Source organism: Rutidosis leptorrhynchoides, chromosome 1 (genome assembly GCF_046630445.1).
Source record: "Rutidosis leptorrhynchoides isolate AG116_Rl617_1_P2 chromosome 1, CSIRO_AGI_Rlap_v1, whole genome shotgun sequence".
Lineage (NCBI taxonomy): Eukaryota > Viridiplantae > Streptophyta > Magnoliopsida > Asterales > Asteraceae > Rutidosis > Rutidosis leptorrhynchoides.
Window position 1 is genome coordinate 624,867,403 of NC_092333.1, and position 13,036 is coordinate 624,880,438.

Genomic DNA, 13,036 nt, shown 5'->3' on the forward strand with positions numbered 1-13,036 from the left:
TGGGTCTAGGATCTTCAAGATCTAACTAAAAACTATGTTCTACAACTTAAGATCTTGATTTTATAAGTTTATTTTCAAGTTGTAACTTAATATTAGTTTTAAAGTTCATGTATGTGTTAGATCTAAGACCTTGATGTAACTTTTGTTCATCAAACTTCATACAACTCTTAAGTGGGTTGTGCTACATGTCTTAGACCTACACTTGTGTCATAATAGTCAAAACTTGGTTAATATTACTTTTAAAGTTCATGTATGTGTCGGATCTAAGACTTTGATGTAACTTTGGTTCATCGAACTACATACAACACTTAATTGAGTTGTGCTACATGTCTTAGACTTACACAAATGTTATGATGGTGAAACCTTGGTTAATATGATGCAAACACATCAACGAGTTGTACACTTGAAGCTATATGCATCAAGGATGAGAACCGTGATAAGCATCGAGTACCAAGAACCACCGGAACCTACTGTTTTACTGTTTCTGGGTCTGACCCGTACAACCTGGGCTACTGTAAACATGATTTTCAGATATCTCTGTTCGAGTAGATAAATTTTCATTTAGGACTCATCTTAATCCGAGTTACGGTTTAGGATTTATGGCCCTCCGATCGTCACTATGTCTTTTAACGTTGTGCTGAAAATTCTGACCTACTCGCACTTAGACCGTCGCCACGGTCAAACGAAGACGAGTTTACTTCTGGGATTTTTAACACAACTAAAGAACTCATATACGGAGCCATGGCCACTGGTCTCACCTTATTTCAGTAGGTATAGAGGCCGTGGTAACTGATCGAACTCAGCCTTTGTTTTAAACTCTTTTCATGAACGAAACTTACTTTACACCTTTTGTTTGATGATGAATGATGATGACCTTTAAGACCTAATTTACATACATTTAAACCTTTTGAAATGATTTACTGACCTAGTACTATTTGACTTAGGTTGAGGACTTTTCGGACCTACACACTTGCTTATTTCCCGAGTCATATTTTACCGCTACTTTATCATTGTGAGTTATAGCATCCCTTTTTACTTTAACTATTTTGGGAACTGAAAATACATGCGCATTTTACGTTTTACATACTAGGCACGAGTACTTAAAATTTATATATGTGTGGGTTATACAACGGCATAAATATTCTCTTTAGCTCGGTAACGTTTAGTCATTGGTTTTTGAACCGGTGAACGCGAATCTTAGATATGGATCCATAGGGTTTGACATCCCCACTCGGGCTAGTCGCGCTAGCATTTAACGAGTGTTTAATACTTCATATACATACGCACTTGCCAAGTGTACTTTCAGGGGGTATAAACGTTAAGTTAGTTACCAAGTGCCCACGGTTAAGCATATACTTTAACATACTGTTTTGAAACGCTCTTTGTAGCACTGAAATCTCGTGGCCTACCTTACATACTGTTATACTTAAACTATAGCTCACCAACCTTTGTGTTAACGTTTTTAAGCATGTTTTTCTCAGGTGCTTAAGGTTGCTTCCGCTGTGTACTAGTCTTGCTGTAGACACCCGCTGCTTTAGAGATGTCATTGCATGAACTGTTTATCTTGCATTCATAACTTTAATACTTTGGAAACTATGATTTGTAATGACCTAAGAGTCACGCACTATTATATTTGCTTCTGTTCATTGAAGCATACTTTGGTTGTAAAACATTTGACGTTGGTTATGACGTCACCTTTCATCATGAATGCAAACTCGTTTTGAAAACGCATATAGTGTTTGACCTTGTAATGATCCTGTTGTTGATGGTCCGTACATGATGATTTAGTACGGGGCATCACAGTTAACCTCTGCACCCATTTTGTCATTACCAAAAGGAAATGATGATTTCGTGATCTATTGTGATGCTTCGCACCAAGGTTTATGATGTGTATTAATGCAACGCACAAAAGTTATTGCATACGCCTCACGACAACTAAAAATTCACGAAACGAACTATACAATGCATGATTTGGAACTTGGAGCAGTAGTTTTTGCACTCAAAATATGGAGACACTTTCTATATGGAACCAAGTGTACAGTGTACACCGATCATAAGAGTCTTCAGCATATTTTTGATCAAAAACAACTCAATATGAGGCAACGTCGCTGGGTAGAGTTATTGAACGACTACGATTGTGAAATCCGTTACCACCCCGGAAAGGCTAATGTTGTAGCTGATGTCCTAAGTCGGAAAGAAAGAGTAAAACCTCTTAGGGTCCGAGCTTTGAACATTAGAATTCGTACTGATCTCACAAAACAAATTCAAGCAGCACAGTTAGAAGCTTTAAAAGAAGAAAACGGAAAAGGTGAAATGAGCAAAGGGTTAGAAAAATGGCTTGAAGTAAAAGATAATGGAACCCTGTATTTTACTGGTAGGATATGGGTACCAAAATATGGTAACCTAAGGCAACTAGTACTGGATGAAGCACATAAAACGAGGTACTCAATTCACCCGAGAAACGGGAAAATGCACCACGATCTCAAGAAATTCTATTGGTGGCCTAATATGAAGACAGAAATTGTTACTTATGTAAGCAAATGTTTGACATGTGCGAAGATCAAAGCTGAGCACCAAAAGCTGTCAGGATTACTGCAACAACCGAAAATTCCTCGGTGGAAATGGGAAAGAATAACCATGGATTTCATTACGAAATTGCCAAGGACTGCAAGTAGTCACGATACTATTTGGGTGATAGTTGATCGCCTCACTAAATCAGCTCACTTTCTACCAATAAAAGAGACAGACAGTATGGAGAGATTAGCACGCCTATATTTGAAGGAAGTAGTTTCCAGGCATGGTGTACCTATCTCCATCATATCTGATCGCGACACCCGATTCACATCACATTTTTGGCAGTCATTACAAAAAGCATTGGGATCGATTAGATATGAGCACCGCTTATCACCTACAGACAGATGGTCAAAGTAAAAGAACAATACAAACATTAGAAGACATGTTACGGGCATGCGTGATTGACTTTGGAACCAGTTTGGATCGACACTTACCCTTGGCAGAATTCTCATACAATAAAAGCTATCATACGAGCATCAACGCGGTGCCATTTGAAGCACTTTACGGTAGAAATTTCAGATCTCCTATTTGTTGGAGTGAAGTTGGAGAAAGACAACTTACCGGACCAGAAATTATTCATGAAACCACCGAAAAGATCATTCAAATACAACAGCGATTGAAAACGGCCATGAGTCGCCAAAAGAGTTATGCTGATGTAAGAAGAAAACCGCTAGAATTTCAAGTGGACGACAAAGTCATGTTGAAAGTGTCACCCTGGAAAGGCGTTGTACGATTCGGTAAACGAGAAAAGCTAAGTCCTAGGTACGTAGGACCCTTTGAAATCACCGAAAGAATTAAAGCAGTTGCTTATCGATTAAAGTTACCGCAAGAACTTAGTAGTGTTCACGATACATTTCACGTGTCAAATTTGAAGAAATGTTTAGCTGAAGAGGATGTCGTAATTCCTCTTGACGAAATACGAATCAATGATAAACTCCATTTTATCGAAGAACCTGTTGAAATCATGGACCGTGAGGTGAAACAATTAAAACAAAGCAAAATACCGATAGTTCGAGTTCGTTAGAACGCTAGACGAGGACCCTAGTTTACTTGGGAACGTGAAGATCAAATGAAGCAAAAGTATCCACATTTGTTTACTGATATCTCTCATAAAACAGGTACTACTCAAAATTTCGGGATGAAATTTTCTTTAACGGTGGGGTACTATGATGACCCAGAAAAATGACATTAATAAATTAATTACAGGATAAAATGTTCCCGACACGATAACTGAACCTATTATGTTGAGTTTCAAAAATTTTGAACTATTCTCGTTAATTCATTTACCCTCGACTATTCCCGACGATTCACGAACATTTATTTGTGAATATATATATATATATATATATATATATATATATATATATATATATATATATATATATATATATATATATGTATATATATATATATATATATATATATATATATATATATATATATATGTATATATATATATATGTGTGTGTGTGTGTATATATATATAATAAATTGAAAAGTTAATAAACTATTATATGATTTAGTTATTATGTAAAATAAATTTTGATATAATAATACTTGTTACTAATATGTATTTATATATATTATATTAAATATAATAGATTTTGAATGAAGTTGACTAACACTTGGAAATGTGTCATTTGTTACAATTAGGTGTGGCCATTTATTTTCAAGTTGCTTATCCGATTATTAAGTGGCATTTTATTATTATAACGAACCTACTCATTTTATAACTTATGAAATTAAGTAATACTTGATTGACATTAAAATCTAATTAGTAACTTTATTTTTTTTTTTAACATTTCCCCTCTATTGTTCCTCTATATAAAAGATATACTAACCTATTATTTTATGAGACACAGAGATATACGCAGTTGAGGGTTAAGACTCAATAGTAAAATAACATAGTACACATAAGAGAATAAATTGTCAAATAAACATAATTGGATCCCATTTGTCTTCTCACGAGAAGAAGGAAGCAAAGTGGAGTCTAATTATTTTGTCTAACTACTCAACAAATTCAATTTAACTTCTTCACTGACCCACTCACTTTTATTGAATTAGTAATAATTGGTGCAACTTGGACCAAGTATATTATGTACCAAATTATCTAACGGTCACATTTTCTTTTAAACATTTACTTTGTCCTATTATTTACGATTAAGGTCTCGTGTGTAGACAGTTAACCAAGTGTTGCTATCATTTGATTAAGAACACATTATTATAAACTTAAACTATATACATGAATAAATAAAAATATAAATTATATGCATTAACTTAAAGAACCCGTGATTTGTGATTGAATTGATTGAGTACTATTTGCTTTTGTACATTTTTTAGTGCATCTGCACAATTATTGCACAATAATTTATATACAGAGATAATAGATACATTTATGTGATATTATAATCAAACACCAAACCCACATACATTACTTTTACACATACATGCACATCATATTACTTTTGAATCACGGACTTAATAAACTTCATCATAGTCATAAATGGGAATTGTTTTGGATCCCACATATAATACACATACATGCACATCATATTACTTTTGAATCACGGACTTAATAAACTATACACATTTCTCTATATATATATTTACATACGGTGCATATAAATAATCCAACACCCTCATCATCTAGTAATCAAGAACCCATATAACCACCTTGATGTATGTTTCAAACAATTTTTAAATTAATCAAAATATTGGGTATTGTTCGTGAATCCAAGACCAACCATACAACCATCCACTATCATTATGTCTACGCAATTTGCCTACAATATTGAATCTCAATATTGAACCGTGAGTTTATAGATCCCTTTTTAAATGCTTTAAATATTTTTGGGCTGAGAATACATGCATTTTATTTTATACGCAATGGGCACAAGTACATACTTAATTCTACACTGAGTTTAAACCAAAAATCTCTTAGCTTTGGTAACTAGTAACTGCCAGTACATATGATGTGGACTGGTGGGCGCGAGTAATTGTATATGGATCCATAGGGCTTGACATCCCCGTCCGAGCTAGAGCGCTAGCCTTTTAACAGACGTATGTTACTTGAGTTTACGACACGTTGGTTTGCGTGTATTAAAACAACAGGGGTGATTATTATTATAGCGTTAAGTTTAGTTACCAGGGTGCTCTGTTACGTAGAATCTATTGATAAACTTTTGATGAAATCTTGTGGTCCATCTTTATATACTTATGACTCGAGCAATTAAAACTATAACTCACCAACATTCGTGTTGACCTTTTTAGCATGTTTTGTTCTCAGGTTCTTAGACTGCTTCCGATGTGATGTGCTTGTTGCCTACATGGAGTCTCTCATGCTTTGTATAAAGTTTATTGCATTCGGAAAAAAAAACTACGTTGTGTAATAAATAATTTGACTGTGATGTCAACTTGTAAAATAAAGACTTATGTATTTTGGGGATTTCCTTATACTTAAGCACTCGCCCACATGTTTATAACTTTCTATGTTTGAAAAGTCACTTATTTTAATGAATGCAATATTTTATCAAAACGTAACATATAGAGGTCAAAACCTCACTATGGAATCGATGATTAACTTACCGCGTCAATAGCGATTTTGACGGGTCGTTACATACGCTTTCTACCCCTGGAAAAGTGTAAAGTTGAGGGACCGTTGTGTAAAGTGAGGCGAATTTGAGGGGCCGTTTGTAGTGTAAACGCGAACTCAAAACAACAATCGGAAATAACTGAAACTACGATTTTCGCCATGACAATTAGTATATAGCTATAATATAATATAATATAATATTAAATATGTCGTCCTTACCGGTGGTGGTCACGTTCATATCATTATATTATTGCATAATGCGCGCAGAGGCTCGTTTAAGATGCACCCTGGCTTCCACCACCTTTACATTATGGAGAGTATAGGAGAGTATAAAACTATGTATTTTTACCATAAGCATTAAAAATGAACATAAAGGATCTAAATTTAATTAAGTGTAATCTATCTATGACTATCTGGCAATCTGAATTGCTTGTTACAAGGTGGCCAGTATAATAAACTATTTAGTCGCCACCTTTGACCAACGTTGTTCAATTCTAATTAATTTATTAATTATTATAGTAGCAGCATCAAAGCAAAACTAGTATAAAAGAGGTAGAATCATATGAATGAATTCACATCGATCTAATTAAGTACAATAAACATGGCAATTTCTCATAGCCAGATCACTATTACCCTCTTAATCTTTTCTCTTGTAACCATTTCTTATGCTGCTTTAGACCCAAACAAATTACCAAAAAAAGCTACCATTCACTTTCCTATAAGAAAAAACCAAACTAGTCTTCAATACTACACCACCTTTGAGATTGGAAGCTCACGTACCTTCGTTGATGCGCTAATCGATATTGGCGCCCAAAATGTTTGGCTTGATTGTACATCTTATGTCTCATCTTCGTATAAACGGGCATCGTGTGGTTCAAACCGATGTAACAGATTTAAGGGGTCAGTTTGTGTAGGGTGCAACTCAACTCCTAGACCAGGGTGCTCTAATAACACATGTGGTGTTTTTGCTTACAACCCTTTTAGAGAATACTTGACAGCTCAAGAACTTGGAGAGGATACAATGAGGGTGTCAGAAACAGATGGTTATTGGGTTAGACAAGAATACGATGTTCCGAAATTTCAATTCTCTTGCGCAAATGCTGACATTATACAAGGCTTGCCTGGTGACGATACAATCGGTTTGGTTGGCCTTGCAAGAACCCAAGTCTCATTGGCTTCACAAGTATCTTCTTCATTCAATATAGCTCCAAAATTTGCTCTTTGTTTACCATCATCGTCTGAAAATGGACTAGGTGATATATACATTGGTGGTGGCCCATATTTCATGCCACCTGATACCCAAGATCAATCTTTGTCACTTATAAGGACACCGCTCGTTGTCAATCCAGTCAGCACCGCGCCAATTTCGTCTGAAGGAGAGCCTTCAGACGAGTATTTTATCGGTGTCAAAGATATAGAAATTAACGGTAAACATGTTTCTTTTAATTCAAGTTTGTTATCTTTCGATAACAATGGAGTAGGGGGTACCAAGATTAGTACTATAGCACCTTATACCATTTTGCACGCATCGATTTATAAGCGTTTGGTAAAAGATTACGTTAAGGCCGCTGCGTTAAATAAAATTAAAAGGGTAACATCTGTTGCACCGTTTGGAGCGTGTTTTGATTCGAGGACCGTTTCTAAGACAGTAACGGGACCAGCAGTTCCAGATATTGATCTTTTTATGCAAGGGAATATGGCGTTGGTAAAGTTGACACTTTCTGGATCAAATTTAATGGTGGAAGCTGCAAAAAATGTGATATGTCTTGCGATTATCGATGGCGGATCTACTCCAAGAACATCAATTGTGTTGGGTGGTCATCAACTCGAAAATCGTCTTCTAGAATTTGATCTAAGTACATCAATTCTAGGGTTCACTCCTTCTCTTCTGCTATCAAACACAAGTTGCCATCATTTTAGGCTACACTAGAAATATCAATATCAATATCAATTATGTTGAGAAAAGCGACACCGAATTATAGCAAACCGCTAGTAATAATTGAAATAACGACAATAATAGGACACCGAGATTTAACGTGGAAAACCCCAATAGGGTAAAAAATCACGGGCAAGGAAAGAAACGTTTCACTAATAAGAATAATAGGAATTACACTTCTCTCTAATTACAAGGATAAACACTAATCTTTATATCTCTTGTAATTAGGAGTTAACACTTTAACTCTCTATTAACTCTCTTTTAGTACACAAGAACACTTATGATTTTGGGATGCTAAAATGAGATATATGATGCATCTATTTATAGCAAAATGGAGAATGTTTGGTGAGTATGAAAAGCAAGAGCCTCCATGGCAATAGTTATGAGCATAACATACATGTGGTATTTGACCATTAAATTCACCAACCAAGGCCACCATATTTGACAATCTCCCACTTGAAGATTCGATTAAAGCGTAATCAATCTTCACACGATAATCCTTCCTTGCCAATGATGTTGCTTACGTTTCTGCTAGGCCGCATGAGGAACGGCACCAAATAAACTTGTCACGATTGATTGACTTTGTTAGAAAATCAGCCACATTTTTATCAGTATGTGATAATGCTAAAAACGAACATATATTTCATAGCATTATTCCCCAAGAAAGACAAGCTTTTAGTTGCAAATGTTCTATTTACAAGTGATATTCGTTTAAATATTAAAAGGTGAAGACAAAAGACAGATTCGACGAATTGAAGACGCAAACGACCAAAAAGCTCAAAAGTACAAAATACAATCAAAGAGGTTCCAATTATTGATAAGAAACGTCTCGAAATTACAAGAGTACAAGATTCAAAACGCAAAGTACAAGATATAAAATAGTACGCAAGGACGTTCGAAAATCCGGAAATGGGACCAGAGTCAACTCTCAACGCTCGACGCAACGGACTAAAAATTACAAGTCAACTATGCACATGAATATAATATAATATATAAATAATTCTTAAAAATTATATATATATTATATTAATAAAATAAATCGTCGGCAAACAAAGAGCCAAGGATGAATGAGCTGGAATTTCAAACTCCGCGACTTGCGGAGTTCGAAGGCCAAATGTACCGCGAGTCGCGGAGCCCCAAATTTAGAAACTGCCTATAAAGCTCGCGCATTCTGATCGTAAAAATATATCAATATATATCCATCTCTCTATCTATATACGTAATATTTATATTTATAATTTATATTTTAATTTTAATTTTAATTTTAATTTTAATCCTAATAATAAGGGTATGTTAGCGAATGTTGTAAGGGTGTAAGTCGAAATTCTGTCCGTGTAACGCTACGCTATTTTTAATCATTGTAAGTTATGTTCAACCTTTTTACATTAATGTCTCGTAGCTAAGTTATTATTATGCTTATTTAATCCGAAGTAATCATGATGTTGGGATAATTACTAAAATTGGGTAATTGGGCTTTGTACCATAATTGGGGTTTGGACAAAAGAACGACACTTGTGGAAATTAGACTATGGGCTATTAATGGGCTTTATATTTGTTTAACTAAATGATAGTTTGTTAATGTTAATATAAAGATTTACAATTGGGCGTCCCTATAAATTACCATATACACTCGATCGGACACGATGGGCGGGGTATTTATATGTACGAATAATCGTTCATTTAACCGGACACGGGAATGGATTAATAGCCACTAGAATAATTAAAACAGGGGTGAAATTATGTACAAGGACACTTGGTATAATTGATAACAAAATATTAAAACATTGGGTTATGAAATGTCCCGTTCTTATTGATTTAAAACGTTCCATATTAATTGATTTCGTTGCGAGGTTTTGACCTCTATATGAGACGTTTTTCAAAGACTGCATTCATTTTTAAAACAAACCATAACCTTTATTTCATAAATAAAGGTTTAAAAAGCTTTACGTAGATTATCAAATAATGATAATCTAAAATATCCTGTTTACACACGACCATTACATAATGGTTTACAATACAAATATGTTACATCGAAATCAGTTTCTTGAATGCAGTTTTTACACAATATCATACAAACATGGACTCCAAATCTTGTCCTTATTTTAGTATGCAACAGCGGAAGCTCTTAGTATTCACCTGAGAATAAACATGCTTTAAACGTCAACAAAAATGTTGGTGAGTTATAGGTTTAACCTATATATATCAAATCGTAACAATAGACCACAAGATTTCATATTTCAATACACATCCCATACATAGAGATAAAAATCATTCATATTGTGAACACCTGGTAACCGACATTAACAAGATGCATATATAAGAATATCCCCATCATTCCGGGACACCCTTCGGATATGATATAAATTTCGAAGTACTAAAGCATCCGGTACTTTGGATGGGGTTTGTTAGGCCCAATAGATCTATCTTTAGGATTCGCGTCAATTAGGGTGTCTGTTCCCTAATTCTTAGATTACCAGACTTAATAAAAAGGGGCATATTCGATTTCGATAATTCAACCATAGAATGTAGTTTCACGTACTTGTGTCTATTTTGTAAATCATTTATAAAACCTGCATGTAGTCTCATCCCAAAAATATTAGATTTTAAAAGTGGGACTATAACTCACTTTCACAGATTTTTACTTCGTCGGGAAGTAAGACTTGGCCACTGGTTGATTCACGAACCTATAACAATATATACATATATATCAAAGTATGTTCAAGATATATTTACAACACTTTTAATATATTTTGATGTTTTAAGTTTATTAAGTCAGCTGTCCTCGTTAGTAACCTACAACTAGTTGTCCACAGTTAGATGTACAGAAATAAATCGATAAATATTATCTTGAATCAATCCACGACCCAGTGTATACGTATCTCAGTATTGATCACAACTCAAACTATATATATTTTGGAATCAACCTCAACCCTGTATAGCTAACTCCAACAATCACATATAGAGTGTCTATGGTTGTTCCGAAATATATATAGATGTGTCGACATGATAGGTCGAAACATTGTATACGTGTCTATGGTATCTCAAGATTACATAATATACAATACAAGTTGATTAAGTTATGGTTGGAATAGATTTGTTACCAATTTTCACGTAGCTAAAATGAGAAAAATTATCCAATCTTGTTTTACCCATAACTTCTTCATTTTAAATCCGTTTTGAGTGAATCAAATTGCTATGGTTTCATATTGAACTCTATTTTATGAATATAAATAGAAAAAGTATAGGTTTATAGTCGGAAAAATAATTTACAAGTCGTTTTTGTAAAGGTAGTCATTTCAGTCGAAAGAACGACGTCTAGATGACCATTTTAGAAAACATACTTCCACTTTGAGTTTAACCATAATTTTGGATATAGTTTCATGTTCATAATAAAAATCATTTTCTCAGAATAACAACTTTTAAATCAAAGTTTATCATAGTTTTTAATTAACTAACCCAAAACAGCCCGCGGTGTTACTACGACGGCGTAAATCCGGTTTTACGGTGTTTTTCGTGTTTCCAGGTTTTAAATCATTAAGTTAGCATATCATATAGATATAGAACATGTGTTTAGTTAATTTTAAAAGTCAAGTTAGAAGGATTAACTTTTGTTTGCGAACAAGTTTAGAATTAACTAAACTATGTTCTAGTGATTACGAGTTTAAACCTTCGAATAAGATAGTTTTATATATATGAATCGAATGATGTTATGAACATCATTACTACCTCAATTTTAGTAGGTAAACCTACTGGAAGTGACAAGAAATGATCTAGCTTCAAAGGATCTTGGATGGCTTGAAAGTTCTTGAAGTAGGATCATGACACAAAAACAAGTTCAAGTAAGATTTTTACTCGAATTAAGATAGTTTATAGTTATAGAAATTGAATCAAAGTTTGAATATGAATATTACCTTGAATAATAAAGATAACCTACTGTATATAACAAAGGTTTCTTGATCTTATATGATTACTTGGAATGGATTAAGAAGCTTGGAAGTAAATTAGTAAACTTGAAGGGATTTTTGAAGTGTTCTTGAAGTGTTCTTCCTATGATGATTATAGCTTGATTCTTGAAGTGATTTTTGATGAAGATGATGATTAACTACTGGAAAAATACATTCATAATAGTGTGTGTGTGTGTGTGTTGAGAGAGAATTAGAAAGAGAATTGGAAGTGAAATGGAGTGAATGATGAGTGGTAATTGGTGAGTGGTGAGTGGGGTTAAAAGGAGTTCTAGTTAGTTGACTAGCTCATGGTAGAAGTTAAAATTGATTAGTCATACATGACATAATCAATAGTGGAATCCCATGCTAGTTCCTATTGGTATATACTCATAGTAAGTACGTTTTGAAGCTGTGTATAATACGGGTAAGAATACGACTAGAATTCTTGATGAAAGAAAAGAATGGAAAAGTAACTGTAACCATTTTCGTTAAGTATGAGTGTTTTGATATATGTCTTGAAGTCTTCCAAAAGTATTTTAATACATCTAAATACACTACATGTATATACATTTTAACTGAGTCGCTAAGTCATCGTTAGTCGTTACATGTAAGTGTTGTTTTGAAACCTTTAAGTTAACGATCTCAATTAATGTTGTTAACCCATTGTTTATTATATCTAATGAGATGTTAAATTAATATATTATCATGATATTATGATATATTAATATATCTTAATATGATATATATATATATATATATATATATATATATATACATTTAAATGTCGTTACAACGATAATCGTTACATATATGTCTCGTTTCGAAATCCTTAAGTTAGTAGTCTTGTTTATATGTATATAACTCATTGTTAATATACTTATGGAGATACTTACTTATCATAATCTCATGTTAACCATATGTATATCCATATATATATCGTCATGTCGTTTTTACAAGTTTTATCGTTCGTGAATCGCCGGTCAACTTGGG

The 13,036-nt window shown here is 33.8% G+C and overlaps 1 protein-coding gene across 1 annotated transcript; it reads left to right on the forward strand.

Moving 5' to 3' along the window:
• Positions 1-6,767: 6,767 nt before the first annotated feature.
• Positions 6,768-8,096, forward strand: LOC139848643 (probable aspartic proteinase GIP2). The gene has a single exon (XM_071838363.1). The coding sequence runs from the start codon at positions 6,768-6,770 to the stop codon at positions 8,094-8,096; it is 1,329 nt and encodes a 442-aa protein (XP_071694464.1).
• The last annotated feature ends 4,940 nt before the right edge of the window (positions 8,097-13,036 follow it).

Bases quoted from the DNA above. Each gene is read 5' to 3' on its own strand.
- LOC139848643 (XM_071838363.1), top strand. From the start codon at position 6,768: ATGGCAATTTCTCATAGCCAGATCACTATTACCCTCTTAATCTTTTCT.